Source organism: Oncorhynchus masou, chromosome 31 (assembly GCF_036934945.1).
Source record: "Oncorhynchus masou masou isolate Uvic2021 chromosome 31, UVic_Omas_1.1, whole genome shotgun sequence".
NCBI classification, from domain to species: Eukaryota; Metazoa; Chordata; class Actinopteri; order Salmoniformes; family Salmonidae; genus Oncorhynchus; species Oncorhynchus masou.
The window spans coordinates 19,884,572-19,902,125 of record NC_088242.1 but is presented as its reverse complement, the minus strand read 5'-3'; the positions used below and the strand labels follow the sequence as shown (position 1 = coordinate 19,902,125).

At 47.0% G+C, this 17,554-nt stretch overlaps 1 protein-coding gene across 1 annotated transcript in view; it reads left to right on the top strand.

The window, feature by feature from the left end:
* The window catches only part of ppm1ba (protein phosphatase, Mg2+/Mn2+ dependent, 1Ba), a 43,563-nt gene that overhangs the window by 21,936 nt on the left and 4,073 nt on the right, over positions 1-17,554 (top strand). The window contains exons 2-5 of the mRNA XM_064950280.1: positions 8,305-9,162; positions 9,364-9,481; positions 16,291-16,402; positions 16,698-16,755. Of these exons, the coding sequence (XP_064806352.1) occupies positions 8,320-9,162; positions 9,364-9,481; positions 16,291-16,402; positions 16,698-16,755 (1,131 nt within the window). The 5' untranslated portion in view covers positions 8,305-8,319. The remainder of the gene's footprint in view (positions 1-8,304; positions 9,163-9,363; positions 9,482-16,290; positions 16,403-16,697; positions 16,756-17,554) is intronic.

Here is a 17,554-nt window from a genome sequence, read left to right as displayed (position 1 = left end):
TTGATGTTTGGATGAAAAACATACCCAAATGTCTCAAACTGCCTATGCCCAGAATCTAGAATATGCATATAATTGTCAGATTAGGATAGAAAACACTAAAGTTTCCAAAACTGTAAAAATATTGTCTGAGTATAGCAGAACTGATATTGCAGGCGAAAACCTGAGGAAAATCCAACCAGGAAGTTCTGTTTTTCCATTGCATGCCTTCCCTACATTTAAAGGGATTTCAACCAGATTCCCTTTCCTATAGCTTCCACATGGTGTGAACAGTCTTTAGACATAGTTTCAGGCTTTTATTCTGAAAAATGAGTGAGAATGTCACACCCTGACCATAGTTTGCTTTGTATGTTTCTACCACGCTGCATTTTGGTCCGCCTCTCCTTCAAGTCAAGAAAACCGTTACAGAATCACCCACCACAACAGGACCAAGCGGCGTGGTGACAGGCAGTGGCAGCAGGAGCAGCGAAAAGAGGAATGGACATGGGAGGACGTTTTGGACGACAAGAGTATGGACTATACTACTTGGGAGGAAATAGACAGGTGGGCGGTCGACCCAGGAAGAGTGCCGGAGCCCGCCTGGGATTCGCTGGAGCAGTGTGAAGAGGGGTATAGGAGAATGGAGTTGGAGAGACAAGCACGGCGGCGCGGTAGGAAGCCCAAGAGTCAGCCCCAAAAATGTATTGGGGGTGGAACACAGGAAGTGTGGCGAAGCCAGGTAGGAGACCTGCGCCAACTTCCTGTGCTTACCGGGGGGCGAGAGAGACCGGGCAGGCACCGTGTTATGCGGTGGAGCGCACGGTGTCCCCAGTGCGGGTGCATAGCCCGGAGCGGTACATACCAGCTCCGCGTATCGGCCGGGCGAGAGTGAGCATCGAGCCAAGTGCCATGAAGCCGGCTCTACGCATCTGGTCTCCAGTGCGTCTCATTGGGCCGGCTTACATGGCACCAGCCTTGCGCACGTTGTCCCCGGTTCGCCTGCATAGCCCAGTGCGGGCTATTCCACCTCGCCGCACTGGCAGGGCGACCGGGAGCATTCAACCGGGTAAGGTTGGGCAGGCTCTGTGCTCAAGAGCTCCAGTGCGCCTGCACAGTCCGGTCTATCCAGTACCACCTCCACACGCCAGCCCTCCGCTGGCAGCTCCCCGCACCAGGCTTCCTGTGCGTGTCCTCGGCCCAGTACCACCAGTGCCAGCACCACGCATCAGGCCTACAGTGCGCCTCGCCTGTCCAGCGCTGCCAGAGCCTTCCTCCTCTCCAGCGCTGCCGGAGTCTCCCGCCTGTCCAGCGCTGCCGGAGCCTTCCTCCTCTCCAGCGCTGCCGGAGTCTCCTGCCTCTCCGGAGCTGCTAGAGCCTTCCTCCTCTCCAGCGCATCCGGAGTCTCCCGCCTCTTTGGAGCTGCCAGAGCTCCCGCCCCTCATTCCAGAGGTGCCGGAGCTACTCAGTCCAGCGCTGCCAGAGCCTTCCTCTCCAGCGTTGCCGGGGCTTTCCGTCTGCCCAGCGCCATCTGAGCTACCCGTCTGCCCAGCGCCACCTGAGCTACCCGTCTGCCCAGCGCCGCCAGTCTGCAAGGAGCCGCCAGTCAGCCAGGGGCCGCCAGTGCCGCCAGTCAGCCAGGGGCCGCCAGTCAGCCAGGGGCCGCCAGTCAGCCAGGGGCAGCCAGTGCCGCCAGTCAGCCAGGGGCCGCCAGTGCCGCCAGTCAGCCAGGGGCCGCCAGTCAGCCAGGAGCCGCCAGTGCCGCCAGTCAGCCAGGGGGCGCCAGAGCCCCTCAGCCCAGAGGCGCCAGAGCCCCTCAGCCCAGAGGCGCCAGAGCCCCTCAGCCCAGAGCCTTCCTCTCCAGCGTTGCCGGAGCTTCCCGTCTGCCCAGCGCCATCTGAGCTACCCGTCTGCCCAGCGCCATCTGAGCTACCCGTCTGCCCAGCGCCATCTGAGCTACCCGTCTGCCCAGCGCCATCTGAGCTACCCGTCTGCCCAGCGCCGCCTGAGCCACCCGTCTGCCCAGCGCCCCAGAGGCGCCAGAGCCCCTCAGCCCAGAGGCGCCAGAGCCCCTCAGCCCAGAGGCGCCAGAGCCCCTCAGCCCAGAGGCGCCAGAGCCCCTCAGCCCAGAGGCGCCAGAGCCCCTCTGTCCCGAGCTGCCCCTCTGTCCAGTGGGGTCATTTAGTAGGGTCGCCGTGGTTAGGAGGCCATGGAAGCGGACAAGGTGGTAGACTAAGACTATGGTGAAGTGGGGGCCACGTCCAGCACCAGAGCCGCCACCGCAGACAGATGCCCACCCAGACCCTCCCCAATAGGTTCAGGTTTTGCGGCCGGAGTCCGCACCTTGGGGGGGGGGGGGTACTGTCACTCCCTGACCATAGTTTGCTTTGTATGTTTTGTTTGGTCAGGGTGTGATCTGAGTGGGCATTCTATGTTGTGTGTCTAGTTTGTCTGTTTCTGTGTTTGGCCTGATATGGTTCTCAATCAGAGGCAGGTGTTAGTCATTGTCTCTGATTGGGAACTATATTTAGGTAGCCTGTTTGGTGTTGGGTTTTGTGGGTGATTGTTCCTGTCTCTGTGTTTGCACCAGATAGGGCTGTTTAGGTTTTCTCACGTTTATTGTTTTATTAGTCTATTCGTGTATAGTTTTCTTTATTAAAGAACCATGAATAGAAACCACGCTGCATTTTGGTCCGCCTCTCCTTCAATTCAAGAAAACCGTTACAGAGAAAGATCACATCACGTCTCATTGGATGGCTTTGTACCAGCAGAGTTTTGCATGAGTGAGCAGCTTGGAGCAGACATTTTCTCTCACTCCTATTGAAAAAGCTACGGTCTTGTTGAAATATTATCGATTATTTATTGTAAAAACAAGCTGAGGATTGATTATAAAAAACATTTGACATGTTTCTACGAACTTTACGGATACTATTTGGAATTTTCGTCTACCCCGTCGTGACAGCTCGAGCCTGTGGATTTCTGAACATAACGCGCCAACCAAATGGAGGTATTTTGGATATAAAAAATAATCTTTATGGAACAAAAGGAACATTTATTGTGTAACTGGGAGTCTCGTGAGTGCAAACATCCGAAGGTCATCAAAGGTAAGCGATTCATTTTATTGCTTTTCTGACTTTCGTGACCAATCTACTTGGCTGCTAGCTGTTTGTAATGTTTTGTCTGAGAGAGATGTCCTAACATAAACGCTTGGATAGCTTTCGTCTAAAAGCTTTTTTGAAATCTGACACGCCAGGTGGATTAACAACAAGCTAAGCTGTGTTTTGCTATATGGCACTTTCATGATTTCATGAAAATTAAATATTTTTAGTAATTTAATTTGAATTTGGCGCTCTGCAATTCAGCGGATGTTGACGAATATGATCCCGCTAACGGAATGGGTGCGCCAATAAGTTTTTTAACACAGCGCGCATCCAACCCGGAAGCCAGCCGCACCAATGTGTCGGAGGAAACACCTTGTACTTGGCGACCTGGTTTGCGCGCACTGCGCCCGGCCCACCACAGGAGTCGCTAGTGCGCGATGAGACAAGGATATCCCTACTGGCCAAACCATCTCTAACCCTGACGACGCTAGGCCAATTGAGCGTCGCCCCATGGACCTCCCTGTCGTGGCCGGCTGTGACAGAGCCTGGGCTCGAACCCAGAGTCTCTGGTGCCTTAGACCACTGCGCCACCCGGGAGGCCCTTGCAGGTGTTATTCTGTGAGACTGGAAGAAAAATTGGGAAAAGCCACAATACATAGTAAAGAAAAGATGTTGGACAAGCAGGTCATAGCTGCTATACAAACAGAATACCTTGAAATGTGCCTCTTGCACGTGGCACCCCTCTTGGAGTTAGGTAATACAGGGAGGTTGAGGGAGGGCTCTGAGCTACCTTGAACATAACTGTTGCTTTTTTAACTACAGTGTCAGTGACGTAATTTCTAAGCCAGTCACAGTCTCCTCCCTAGGTACCACAGCTCCAGGGTTAATGTCTCTGCCTTGGCACACGGCTCTGCTGGGGGACCTGGGATGTTGCAGTAAGTGTCTTCCTCTGGGCGTGTCTGTCGGTACACTGGGTGAAGGGGACATGAGTGTGGAGTGTAACCCAAACCCTGTGGTATTAATAGCCTTGTGTTAGTGAGGCGCGGTGCTCCCTCTGTGACACCATAGGACAGACCACAGACAGGACAGGCACGGTGCTCCCTCAGTGACACCATAGGACAGACCACAGACAGGACAGGCACGGTGCTCCCTCAGTGACACCATAGGACAGACCACAGACAGGACAGGCACGGTGCGCCCTTTGTGACACCATTGGACAGACCACAGACAGGACAGGCTAGAATTGGCTCAGCCTTGGCCACTCAAATCAACTAATACCCTTTTTCACACTATCGTGCTGACCTGAACTGTACTCGCTCATATAGCCTATTTTTCTTTCACATTGTACTGCTTGTTATTAAACTGGTACAGTGAGGGGGAAAAGTATTTGATCTCCTGCTGATTTTATACTTTTGCCCACTGACAAAGAAATTATCAGTCTATAATTTTAATGGTAGGTTTATTTGAACAGTGAGAGACAGAATAACAAAAAAAGATCCAGAAAAACGTATGTAAAAAATGTTATAAATTGATTGTTATAAATGTAATAGTAGTAATGTAGGTGTGTTACTGTGTAGGGGAACTAGTAGCCTAGCTTACGCTCGGTATGCAATGCCATTTGTGAACTTAATGTTCTTCTACTCGTGTGAGTAGAATAACCCGTCTTCTGCAGTGGATGGCAAGTTTTCATTTAAGCCTCAGATACACCAAGGATACTACTACTCTGCCCAGGGTGTCGGGAGTACTTTTTCTGTTGATCACATAGCACAGTTCATCAGCCTCGTTAAAATACTCCAGACCAGAAGGTAGCAGTAACGTTTCTTTCTTAAGCTATGTTTGACTTGTGCCTGCTTTCTAAATGTGTAGATAGCCAGTGTTCGCTAACTAGCAAGCTGTACTAATATTTTTGCTAGCTAGCAATAATTTTTAGTAAGCCCATGTTTATACCAGTCAGATGGCCACAACTAGTTAACAATGTTGTAGCTAGCTAACTATGTTGTGCGAACTGGCAAATGGTGATACTGGCACTGGCAGTATGGGATAATGGAGACTGAATTAGATGATGTATTTATCTTGCTAGATAGCTAGCTTGCTAAAACATTTAGTGCTGTGTGCATTTTTTGCACTTACCAGCCCATTCATTTCAAATGAAGTTTGTTTGTGACTGCCTGGCTCAGTTGGCAAGCTAACATTAGCTAGTTAACTGATGAGCAAGTGCACATTTATCAAATCTAACAAAAAAGCTTATTTAAGAGCACAACTCCTTAGCTAGACGTATAGACTTGTTCCAGAAAAATATGTATTAGGCAGCTTTGTTTTAGTTAGAACAATTCTGATGAAAATGGGGTGAATTACACAGGGAAAAGTGCCTTAACCTTTTTGTTGTCACTCCTTTCAGCTCCCCTCTTGCGGCGGTCTTTGCTCTCTGATTTTCCTTAAGTCAAGTTGTCGGCCACTGTTGGGCAGGCCGATTCTACATGTAGAAACGGCCGGCTCGACCCTACCAGTTAGGTACCCAGCAGGCGGTGTCTTTTTTGTTTTAGCAAGAGAAGGAACCGCCTGCCACTTTGCTAATTACCTCTCTGCCATCAGTTTTCTTGGTGTGTCTGACCTCTTAAGCCTAGCTTATACATAATTTTGGAAGGAAGGCTAGTTCACATGTCTATTCTTGGTGTGTGTAATGTTCTTACCAGTCAGGTTTCGCCAAAGGAGCTTAAAGCTGCTCCATTCATAATCTTGGAGTAGGCCTGTGACTGTCTCTGGATATCACTAACTTGGAGAGAGGATCATACGTTTTTACAACAATGGGTCTACACCATATTGTAGTGGTAGAGACCTGGAACTGCTGCTGTATGCCCACAGTAATGCAGGTCCAGTCGAAGATGGCCTACTCTCCTGACAGGCATAATGTCTAGTCTTCTGAAAAGAACATTCAGGCAAACTACGATTGGAGGCACTGCTATGGTCCTCTAATTCAGATGGAAGGATTTAGATAGTTTGGCCTTGTTGCCCCTGCAACAACATTGTTGCCTCCAAAACAGAATCGTTTTTGACAATCGCAAATATTTTTTTTGCGCTAGTTGGTTGTATCTGAGACTATTTGTTTTCAGCAGTTATTTCCATGACTGATTAAGACGTGTTTTCTCATGACTCTCTCTTGTCCCTCTGCAGCAGACATATGGTGTGCAATATGTTTGGAACATTGAATCGCAATAAAATCGATGTTGCATCTTTATTTATTTATATTTAACTAGGCAAGTCAGTTAAGAAGAAATTATTATTTACTATGACGACCTACACCCGCCAAACCCAGACGACGCTGGGCCAATTGTGCACCACCCTATGGGACTCCTAATCACGGCTGGTTGCGAACCTGGAATCGAACCAGGGTGTCTGCAGTGATGCCTCTAGCACTGAGATGCAGTGCCTTAGACCGCTGCGCCACTCGGGAGCCCATCGCAATACATTGTGATAATTGCAATATATATTGTATTGGCACCATTATCATGATAATATTGTGAGTTCACTGGCAATTCCCAGCTCTATTACATACCCAACTTCAGTGTGTAGGTACACTTTTTATTTGAATTCAAAAACAGCATTTATAAAGAACAACAGATGAGCAGCAGGTGGTTCTAATCAGGGTTGCTACTCACCTGCCAATCAGGCATGTGGCTTTTCTGGCCTACCTGTATGCAAATGAGTCAAAAAGAAATACAGAATTATAGGGTATGGGAGTGGGCACAAAGAGAAATTAACAAATCAACCACCCCAGGTGTCCGCTCAACTAAATACATCATATCAATTCACGAGAGGACATCAGGCAAAGCCGTTCATAAACGTGGGGCCAACCCATAAATGATATGTCAAATCTGATATGGACAGTGTTCTTGTATAACAGCCTAAATGTGGCTTATAGGAAGGAGGTTAGATCTAGTTCTTTGTTTAAAACGTGTGGAGATACACAATTGAATTGATATATCCACATGGCTTCTCTTTGAAAAATGCTGTTGTCATAGTCACCAACTTTACGTGGCGGATTAACTTTTTAGATATCATCGCAACTCAGTTCATTAATAGAATGTTGTTCTATAAAGTGTCTCTGATCTGGCGAGGTGATATCTTGACATCTAATGGTGGATTCACGTTCTCCAAGACTTTCAAGGTGCAGGATGTTTTTCCTTTTCACACTATCGTATTTTATCAATGGCAATTTGAATGCACAGAGTTACTGTGACGAGATCCTGAGGCCCATTGTCGTGCCATTCGTCCGCCGCCATCACTTCATGTTTCAGCATGATAATGCACGACCCATGTCACAAGGATCTGTACACAATTCTTGGAAGCTGAAAACAGCGCAGTTCTTCCATGGCCTGCATGCTCACCAGAAATGTCATCCATTGAGCAAGTTTGGGATGCTCTGGATCGATGTGAACATCAGCGTGTTCCAGTTCCCGCCAATATCCAGCAACTTCTCACAGCCATTGAAGAGGAGGGGGACAACATTGCACAGGCCACAATCAACAGCCTGGTCAACTCTATGGCAGGAGATTTTGCGCTGCATGAGGCAAATGGAAGTCATGTCAGATACTGACTGGTTTTCTGATCCAGTCCCCAACCTTTTAAAAAAGTTTTCTGTGACCAACAAATGCATATCTGTATTCCCAGTCATGTGGAATCCATAGATTAGGGCCTAGTGAATTTATTTCAACAGACTGATTTCCTTATGAACTGTAACTCAGTAAAATCTGAAATTGTTGCATGTTTATTTTTGTTCCATATATAAATCAGATTTCTACATGATAAGGGTACATTTTGGACTTTTCCTCATTCATTTTTTTATTTAAATTAAATACTGAGAGTAACACTGAATGCAGTCTGGCATCAATGCCAACTAAATCAATGTGTTGTAATCTCATTGTGTGGGTTTAGTTGTTGGTTGCTATAAAGACATGTTCTGTTCTGAATAGACATTCTCTGTAGACACCACAGCAGATGCAATGTGAGAGGCATCAGGAAATAAACTCTTAACTCCTATAGTGGTGTTTTCGTCTTTCACTTACTGTTGCCATTTAACTTTTATCAGCATGAATTGAATACAATCTGTTTTCAGTTGCTCTGTTTGGATAGGCCCATCTCAGAAGTGAAATGAATTATGTGTTAATATTTTTGCAAACTAACCAGTCTCATCATTCCCTCCCCCTTTCTCCTCCTCGTCTCCTGTCCCCAGGTGGTGGCCTAAGCCATGGGGGCGTTCCTGGACAAGCCCAAGACGGAGAAGCACAATGCCCATGGTGAGGGCAACAACCTCCGTTATGGCCTGAGCAGCATGCAGGGATGGCGGGTGGAGATGGAGGACGCCCACACCGCTACGGTGGGTCTACCCCATGGCCTGGATGACTGGTCCTTCTTCGCTGTCTACGATGGCCACGCCGGCTCCCGCGTGGCTAACTATGCCTCGAAACACCTGCTGGGGCACATCATCACCCACAGCATGGGTTCCCCAGGCCCTGAAGGTGTCACCCCAGCCCCCACTGTGGATGTGGTCAAGACGGGCATCCGCACCGGTTTCCTGAACATCGACGAGCACATGAGGAACTTCTCAGACCTGCGTAACGGTATGGACCGCAGCGGCTCGACAGCCGTGGCCGTACTGCTCTCGCCAGAGCACCTCTACTTCATCAACTGTGGTGACTCACGGGCCGTGCTCTACCGCAATGCGCACGTCTGCTTCTCCACGCTTGACCACAAGCCCTGCAACCCACGGGAGAAAGAGAGGATCCAGAACGCAGGTGGCTCTGTAATGATCCAGAGGGTGAATGGTTCCCTGGCCGTGTCCCGGGCCCTGGGAGACTACGACTACAAGTGTGTGGATGGTAGGGGTGCCACGGAACAGCTTGTGTCCCCAGAGCCCGAGGTGTTTGAGATTGAGAGGGCCCCAGAGGACGAGTTTGTGGTGCTGGCCTGCGACGGTATCTGGGACGTGATGAGCAACGAGGAGCTGTGCGAGTTTGTCAAGTCCCGTCTGGAGGTGTCCCACGACCTGGAGAAGGTCTGCAACCAGGTGCTGGACACCTGCCTGCACAAGGTACAGTGAGGCTAGTGTGGGTGTTTGTGTATGTCACTGTGTGTGTTTTAATATGTACAAATGTAAATGATTGTGTCGTGTGTTTTGTTGCACTAATTAAGGAAGTTTAATTTGGAAGCTCTTTCTCTCGTTTTGGCATCAGCGTTAAGAGCCCCCACATGTAATGATTCTCTCTCCATCCCTCTCCCCCCTCCACCACAGGGAAGTCGGGATAACATGAGTGTTGTGTTGGTGTGTTTGCCAAACTGCCCTAAAGTGTCAGAGGAGGCGGTGAAGAAAGATACAGAGCTGGATAAGTTCCTGGAGTCTCGTGTGGAAGGTGAGAATAATTGTACACATGACTCCCTTCCCCTCCATCCTGTTGTCTTCATCCAGGCTGCCATCCCATTCTCTAGTATCATTCTGTAGTACCATTCTCTACAACTGTGCACTCGTTTCCTCCCCCTTACGGCTTTAAAAAGCATAGATTTAGGATTGGAGGAAGTTTACAGCATATTTCAGACTTGCTTTTAAATCCATGTGGGGAAGTGAAGGAGTGAACACACACAGGGGAGAAGGTAGGAGAATCCGACCGCAGCCCCAGTCTAAATGTATTACACTCCCATCCGGGACACAATTCCAATCAGTGTTGTAGTACTCGAGTCCGGTCTCGAGACCGTATATTGGGTGTCTCATTCTTGTCTCGGTGTTGGATACATTTGTACTCCGTCTTGACTCTGTTTCAGACAGTGAACACTCGTAATTTCTTCCCAAGACCAGCGGAGTAAAAAACATAATTATCAGCTTACATTCAATCACTGCTTCGCCAGGCCAAATATATCCACTCCTTTCTTCATAAATACAGTATCTTAACAGCCTTTATATCTATTATAGACAGACAGGTTAGTACAGTACAGTGGTGAACCTATAAACCTTCAGTCTATCATTTACATTTAAGTCATTTGGCAGACGCTCTTATCCAGAGCGACTTACAAATTGGTGAATTCACCTTATGACATCCAGTGGAACAGCCACTTTACAATAGTGCATCTAAATCATTTAAGGGGGGGTGAGAAGGATTACTTTATCCTATCCTAGGTATTCCTTAAAGAGGTGGGGTTTCAGGTGTCTCCGGAAGGTGGTGATTGACTCTGCTGTCCTGGCGTCGTGAGGGAGTTTGTTCCACCATTGGGGGGCCAGAGCAGCGAACAGTTTTGACTGGGCTGAGCGGGAACTGTACTTCCTCAGTGGTAGGGAGGCGAGCAGGCCAGAGGTGGATGAACGCAGTGCCCTTGTTTGGGTGTAGGGCCTGATCAGAGCCTGGAGGTACTGCGGTGCCGTTCCACTCACAGCTCCGTAGGCAAGCACCATGGTCTTGTAGCGGATGCGAGCTTCAACTGGAAGCCAGTGGAGAGAGCGGAGGAGCGGGGTGACGTGAGAGAACTTGGGAAGGTTGAACACCAGACGGGCTGCGGCGTTCTGGATGAGTTGTAGGGGTTTAATGGCACAGGCAGGGAGTCCAGCCAACAGCGAGTTGCAGTAATCCAGACGGGAGATGACAAGTGCCTGGATTAGGACCTGCGCCGCTTCCTGTGTGAGGCAGGGTCGTACTCTGCGGATGTTGTAGAGCATGAACCTACAGGAACGGGCCACCGCCTTGATGTTAGTTGAGAACGACAGGGTGTTGTCCAGGATCACGCCAAGGTTCTTAGCGCTCTGGGAGGAGGACACAATGGAGTTGTCAACCGTGATGGCGAGATCATGGAACGGGCAGTCCTTCCCCGGGAGGAAGAGCAGCTCCGTCTTGCCGAGGTTCAGCTTGAGGTGGTGATCCGTCATCCACACTGATATGTCTGCCAGACATGCAGAGATGCGATTCGCCACCTGGTCATCAGCGCTCATAATACCAGCGCTCAGGTAGGAGAGTGCACTTCTTGTAAAACACAAAGGGCCAGTGGTGTAGAGGAGGGTATACCCACCGTATACCCACTTTTCTTTTCAGTGGGCATTGTTTATACTCACTACTTAATCCCTACTGATGCGTATCAAAATAGTGTAGTTGAGGTATACGACTTATCGATTATGTAGTACAATAAAGAAATCACTCACAAAGTACCCTACACAATTGCAAAGCACGTGAGACATATTCACCTGCACGCTGCACACACAACCTAGTTTCAGCAGAATATCATACGCAGACAGCAAGAGGGTGCAGTTCTCAACAGCTCACAGAAGAATGACATCAATAGCCGGTAAAGTAGGAAAGACGTTTCAACTTAGATCTACCAGTCAATTGCTAACTAAGGCAACAATGGGTATGCTAAGGTGTCATTGTACGCTGATGATTGTTTTCTTTTAAATCCACATTTTGGATCCCTCCAGCCTCATAGAGGATCTTGATACTTTTTCTAACCTCTCTAGATCACAACCAAATTATGATATATGTACTAAACTCAGCAAAAAAAAGGGGCCCTGTTTTACAAAGATAATTTGTAAAAATCCAAATAACTACACAGATCTTCATTGTAAAGGGTTTAAACACTGTTTCCCATGCTTGTTCAATGAACCATAAACAATTAATTAACATGCACCTGTGGAACAGTCGTTAAGACACGAACAGCTTACAGACGGTAGGCAATTAAGGTCACAGTTATGAAAATGTAGGACACTATAAAGAGGCCTTTCTCCTGACTCTGAAAAACACCAAAAGAAAGATGCCCAGGGTCCCTGCTCATCTGCGTGAACATGCCTTATGTATGCTGCAAGGAGGCATGGGGACTGAGCTGTTGTCATTGCAGGCAATCTCAACACTGTGCGTTACAGGGAAGACATCCTTCCTGCAGGCTCACCCTGACATGACCCTCCAGCATGACAATGCCACCAGCCATACTGCTCTTTCTGTGCGTGATTTCCTGCAAGACAGGAATGTCAGTGTTCTGCCATGACCAGCGAAGAGCCCGGATCTCAATCCCATTGAGCATGTCTGGGACCTGTTGGATCGGAGGGTGAAGGCTAGGGCCATTCCCCCTAGAAGTGTCTGGGAACTTGCAGGTGCCTTGGTGGAAGAGTGGGGTAACATCTCACAGCAAAACGGGCAAATATGGTCCAGTCCATGAGGAGGAGATGCACTGCAGTACTTAATGCAGCTGGTGGCCACACCAGATACTGACTGTTTCTTTTGATTTTGACCCCTCCCCCCCTTGTTCAGGGACACATTATTCCATTTCTGTTCGTCACATGTCTGTGGAACTTGTTCAGTTTATTCTCAGTTTTTGAATCTTATATTCATACAAATATTTACACGTTAAGTTTGCTGAAAATAAATGCAGTTGACAGTGAGAGGGGGCGTTTCTTTTTCTGCTGAGTTTATAATATGTATTGGACAATCTGGTGACGTGGACATACTCGGTATATCCCAAAAGAAAAATAATTTCACTTCATTTTAATAGAAAGTTAGCAAAAATAGATAAGATCTTGCTACCATGGAAAGGAAAATACATGTCTGTCTGTCTGAAAAACTCTTCAGTCATATCCGAGTTTATGAGAAAGAAATATTCAATTTGATTTGAACGGCAAACCTGACCAAATTAAACGGGCCTACTTATATAATGAATATGAATTCGGAGGGCAGAAATGACTAAATATTAAAGCGTTAGACCTCACACTAAAGGCTTCAGTCATACAAAAGTTATACTTGAAGAGAATGCCAAGAGTGTGCAAAGCTGTCATCAAGGCAAAGGGTGGCTTCTTTGAATAATCTCATATAACATTTACTTTGATTTGTTTAACAATTTTTTGGTTACTACATGATTCCATATGTGTTCACTATTATTCTACAATGTAGAAAATAGTCAAAGTAAAGAAAAACCCTTTGTGTAGGTGTGTCCAAACTTTTGACTGGTACTGTATCTCGCTAGCAAGCCTGCCAAGTTTAGCCAGTTAGCTTGGGTGCTTGGTTGGGACAAACATGCATTGGCAGGCAAGCTGCAGAAGGACAAGGAGGCTCCAATTCCCCATTGTTTATCAGTGCAAGTTTGACGGCTGAAAAAGATAAGAGATTTTATGTAATGTTTCTCTGTTAGATTTTAGCTCATCTTGCTCTGGCTAGCATTAGTTGTTGTTGAGGTGCAACTGAGGGAGAGAGAGCCTACCTTTTCATGGTTGTTTGATCAATAGGACTGTAACGTTCCGAAGTGTAAGCGGACTCCTGTGGTGTTAACATATTTGCAGAAATCCATTCAGGTGTATTTTGTGGCATTTGACAAATGCGTTCTAATGATCAAAAGCCACACTGTTGCAACTGCCTGTAAACACACAATCCAGTTCAAAGGGAATGATGGCAGGTCCTTGTGGCAAATGGCTTGTTTGTATAAAGGCCTACTGTAGCTCTGATTGGCTACAGCGCCCCAGTCTGTGTAGACTCCGGTCCTGGGCAAGACAGATGTTTATGTTTGGTTTTGTTTACTGGAGTGTCTATTCATTTTCCAAAAGCACGGCCTCTTTCCTAAGATATATTTCTATAGAATTTTCTAAAATGGCTTAGAATACAGTGCATTCTGAAAGTATTCAGACCCCTTGACTTAAAATTGCTTCATGTTTTTCTTGTCATCAATCTACACAGAATACCCAATAATCCAAAGTAAAAACGTGTTTTTAGAAATATCACATTTACATAAGTGTTTAGACCCTTTTACTCAGTACTTTGTTGACGCAGCCTTGAGTCTTCTGGGGTATCGCGCTACAAGCTTGGCACACCTGTATTTGGGGAGTTTCTCCCATAATTCTCTGCAGATCCTCTCAAGCTCTGTCAGGTTGGATGGGGAGCGTCGCTGCACAGCTGTTTTCATCTCTCTCCAGCGATGTTAGATCAGGTTCAAGTCTGAGCTCTGGCTGGGCCACTCAAGGACTTTCAGTGACTTGTCCTGAAGCCACTCCTGTCTTGTCTTGGCTGTGTGCTTAGGGTCGCTGTCTTGTTTGAAGATGAACTTTCACCCCAGTCTGAGGTCCTGAGCGCTCTGGAGCAGGTTTTCATCAAGGATCTCTCTGTACTTTGCTCTGTTGATCTTTCCCTCAAACCTGACAAGTCTTCCCGTCCCTGCCGTTGATAAACATCCCCACAGCATGATGCTGCCACCACTATGCTTCACCGTAGGGATGGTGCCACGTTTCTTCCAGATGTGACGCTTGGCGTTCAGGCCAAAGAGTTCCATCTTGGTTTCATCAGAACAGAGAATCTTCTTTCTTATGGTTTGAGAGTCCTTTAAGTGCCTTTTGTTAAACTCCAAGCGGGCTGTCATGTGCCTTTTCCTGAGGAGTGGCTTCAGCCTGGCCACTCTACCATAAAGGCCTGATTGGTGAAGTGCTGCAGAGATGGTTGTCCTTCTGGGAGGTTATCATCTCCACAGATGAACTCTGGAGCTCTGTCAGAGTGACCATTGGGTTCTTGGTCACCTCCCTGACCAATCCTCTACTCACCTGATTGCTCAGTTTAGCCGGGTGGCAGCTCTAGGAAGAATCTTGGTGGTTCCCAACTTCTTCCATTTAAGTATGATGGAGACCACTGTGTTCTCGGGGACCTTCAATGCTGCAGAAATGTTTTGTTACCCTTCACCAGATCTGTGCCTCGACACAATCCTGTCTCGGAGCTCTACGCACAATTCCTTAGACCTCGTGGCTTGGTTTTTGCTCTGACATGCACTGCCAACTGTGGGACCTTTATCTATCTTCTGATGGCTTTGCTTATGGCTGACTTAGCTAGCTAGATTTGTCTCCCCAGAAACCAGCAAAGAAAAATCCTGATTGGATATTTTTTTCTCTTCAGTGTTAACCCTTTCCTTTCTAACAAAAACTGAAGAAACTAAATCAGAACATCATTGAAAATAATATAATTATCATTGTTATATTATTATATATTTTTTCTAAATCCTTAGGCCTCCTCTGAAGGCCCATTGTTCCCTACTGTGTTTGGTTTAGTAATAATTTGTAGATTAGCTCTATTTGCCCTCAGCCTTCCTTTATTCACTATTCTGAATGTCTAAAGAATCCATATGTTATGAAATATTATTATGGTGGTGATATGACAAAATTACAATCATGGTCTTGAATTGGACTCGCATCTTTCTTGACTCGGGCTCGGACCAATTGTCCCCTTCCAGGTCTTGACTCGGGCTCGATTTTCTCCGGTCTTGGTTTTGAATCAGTGTCGCTTTAGGTGGTCTCAAACACAACACTGCCTCCAATCCATCACACACACTTAATAAACCTCAACCCGCCTAGTCCAAGACAGCCAGGTAGACTGACTGACTGACTGGCTGGCTGCCTTAGGCCAGCTGGAGCTCAAGCGAACACCTATCAACTCCCACTGAAGCACGTTACTGTCCTGACCCTCTTTCCAACTCCACATTCCCTCTCTTCCTCTCCTTCACTCGCTGCTTTTCTTCCAACAGTCTCCCTCTCCCTTCTCCTCCTGTCTCCATAATTCTTCTCTTCACCCCATTTTAGAATACTCTCTCTCTCCGTCTGTCTCTCTGTCTGTATCTCTCTCCTTCTCTCTTGCAGTCTTGACAAATTACCAACTCTGTTTCTCTCTTATCATCTTTTTCGGCTGTCTTTTGGACATTTGACATACTCTAGCAAGCAGGCGAGAGTTTTCTAAAGTCTTCGGGGGTTATGTAAACTCTTCTCCCTGGAGTTGGCCCGGAGCGCTGTTTGGTTGGAAGCGCAGGCGGGAGCTGCTGCCAAGCAGAGAGGAATGCTCTGCTTAAGAGAGGAATGCTCTGGCGGAACATCTAACTGGCACCTGGCCTAACCAGTCCAACTGGGCTGCAAGGGTTTCCTTCTCCCGCCTCTTCTCTCCTCTTGTCTGCCTCCCCCTCTCTCTCTCTGACCTTTGTTCCTTTGTCTCATGCACACACGCACACACACACACACACACACACACACACACACACACACACACACACACACACACACACACACACACACCCCCACACACACCCCCACACACACCCCCACACACTAAACATTCTCAAACTCACTCGTCTCACAGCAGTTGTGGTTTTTTGAAGCAATCTTAAATGAATCCCAACTTATCACACCCCTCTTATATCTCTAACTCTCTCTCTGTCTCTCTCTGTCTACCCCTCTCAGAGATCTTAGAGAAGGCAGGAGAGGAGGGTATTCCCGACCTGGTGACGGTCATGAGGAACCTGTCCTCAGAGAGCATCCCTAACCTGCCACCAGGGGGAGGCCTCGCCAGCAAGTAAGAGCCCCTCACTTTACTCTTGTCTCTCTGCCTTCCCTGTAATCACACACAGTCATTAGACTCACATGGTGAATAGCTCCTGTGTAAATGTCATCCTTGGGTAAATGGTTTAGTTAAAAAACATCAAAAGTTAGACAATGAACGTATGGGCCATGTCAAGGAGTAAGAGGGATTGATTTAATGGGTTAGTCCTAAACCTGTTAGGTTAGTCCTAAACCTGTCATTTGTACTTCTTGACTTCTAGAGGGTGTGTTTACTTTTCTCACTGTGTGTGTGTGTGTTCACCACTCAGACGCAGTGTTATCGAAGTAGTGTACAACCGGCTGAACCCACACAGGGAAGTGGATGGGGTGAGTATCAGGATGCTCTTTTCTAAACGTATTCCACAACATATATTCCACTGATATATGTCTATATAGATATTTGAACCTCTTTCATACCCCTGTCTTTCCTACAGTATGTTTCCCCTGTCATCAGACTACCTTAGCCCTACACTAGGCCTAGCCCTGCTGGATACTCTACTTTTTACTCCTTTTGCTCTGTCACTGAGATTGTTTTGTTGTCAAGCAGTCTTTTAATAGATTTTTTTATGCATAGAGCACAAGCTACACACAAAAGACATCCATTCTGGAGCTCAAGGATGTCACAGCCACAGAACTAGAATGATCACTGTTTCTATGGGCACAGCCCATCATTCTATACATGTGCTGGTACTGAAATTTGGAAAACACGTTTGTTTTCATAATATTATTTTGAATAGTGTTGCACCATTTTTCTAGCACAATATAGGCTAACCTTATACAATGTAACCGTCAACTTTCTTTCAACGCACAGCATTTAAATCTAATCAAATTGTATTTGTCATTTATTTGCTTCAACCACCGGTTTTTATTAGAGACTGGTGTTTATTTGCTCAAATGTGGAATTCTGTTTTCTTATACCATGATAAAGGCTTTAAAGTTGTGGCCAGGTTGTTGTGGCCAAATAATAACATATTCTGTAGATTAGAACCAGCAGGGCAGAAATGGGACAGTCAACGAAAGCCAGCAAGACACGTCGGGGACAGGTTTTTTTTCTTCTGCTTATATCTTTATACAGTCTAAGATGAAGTTGTCCCTACACAGACTGAGAATCAATCAAATGTATTTT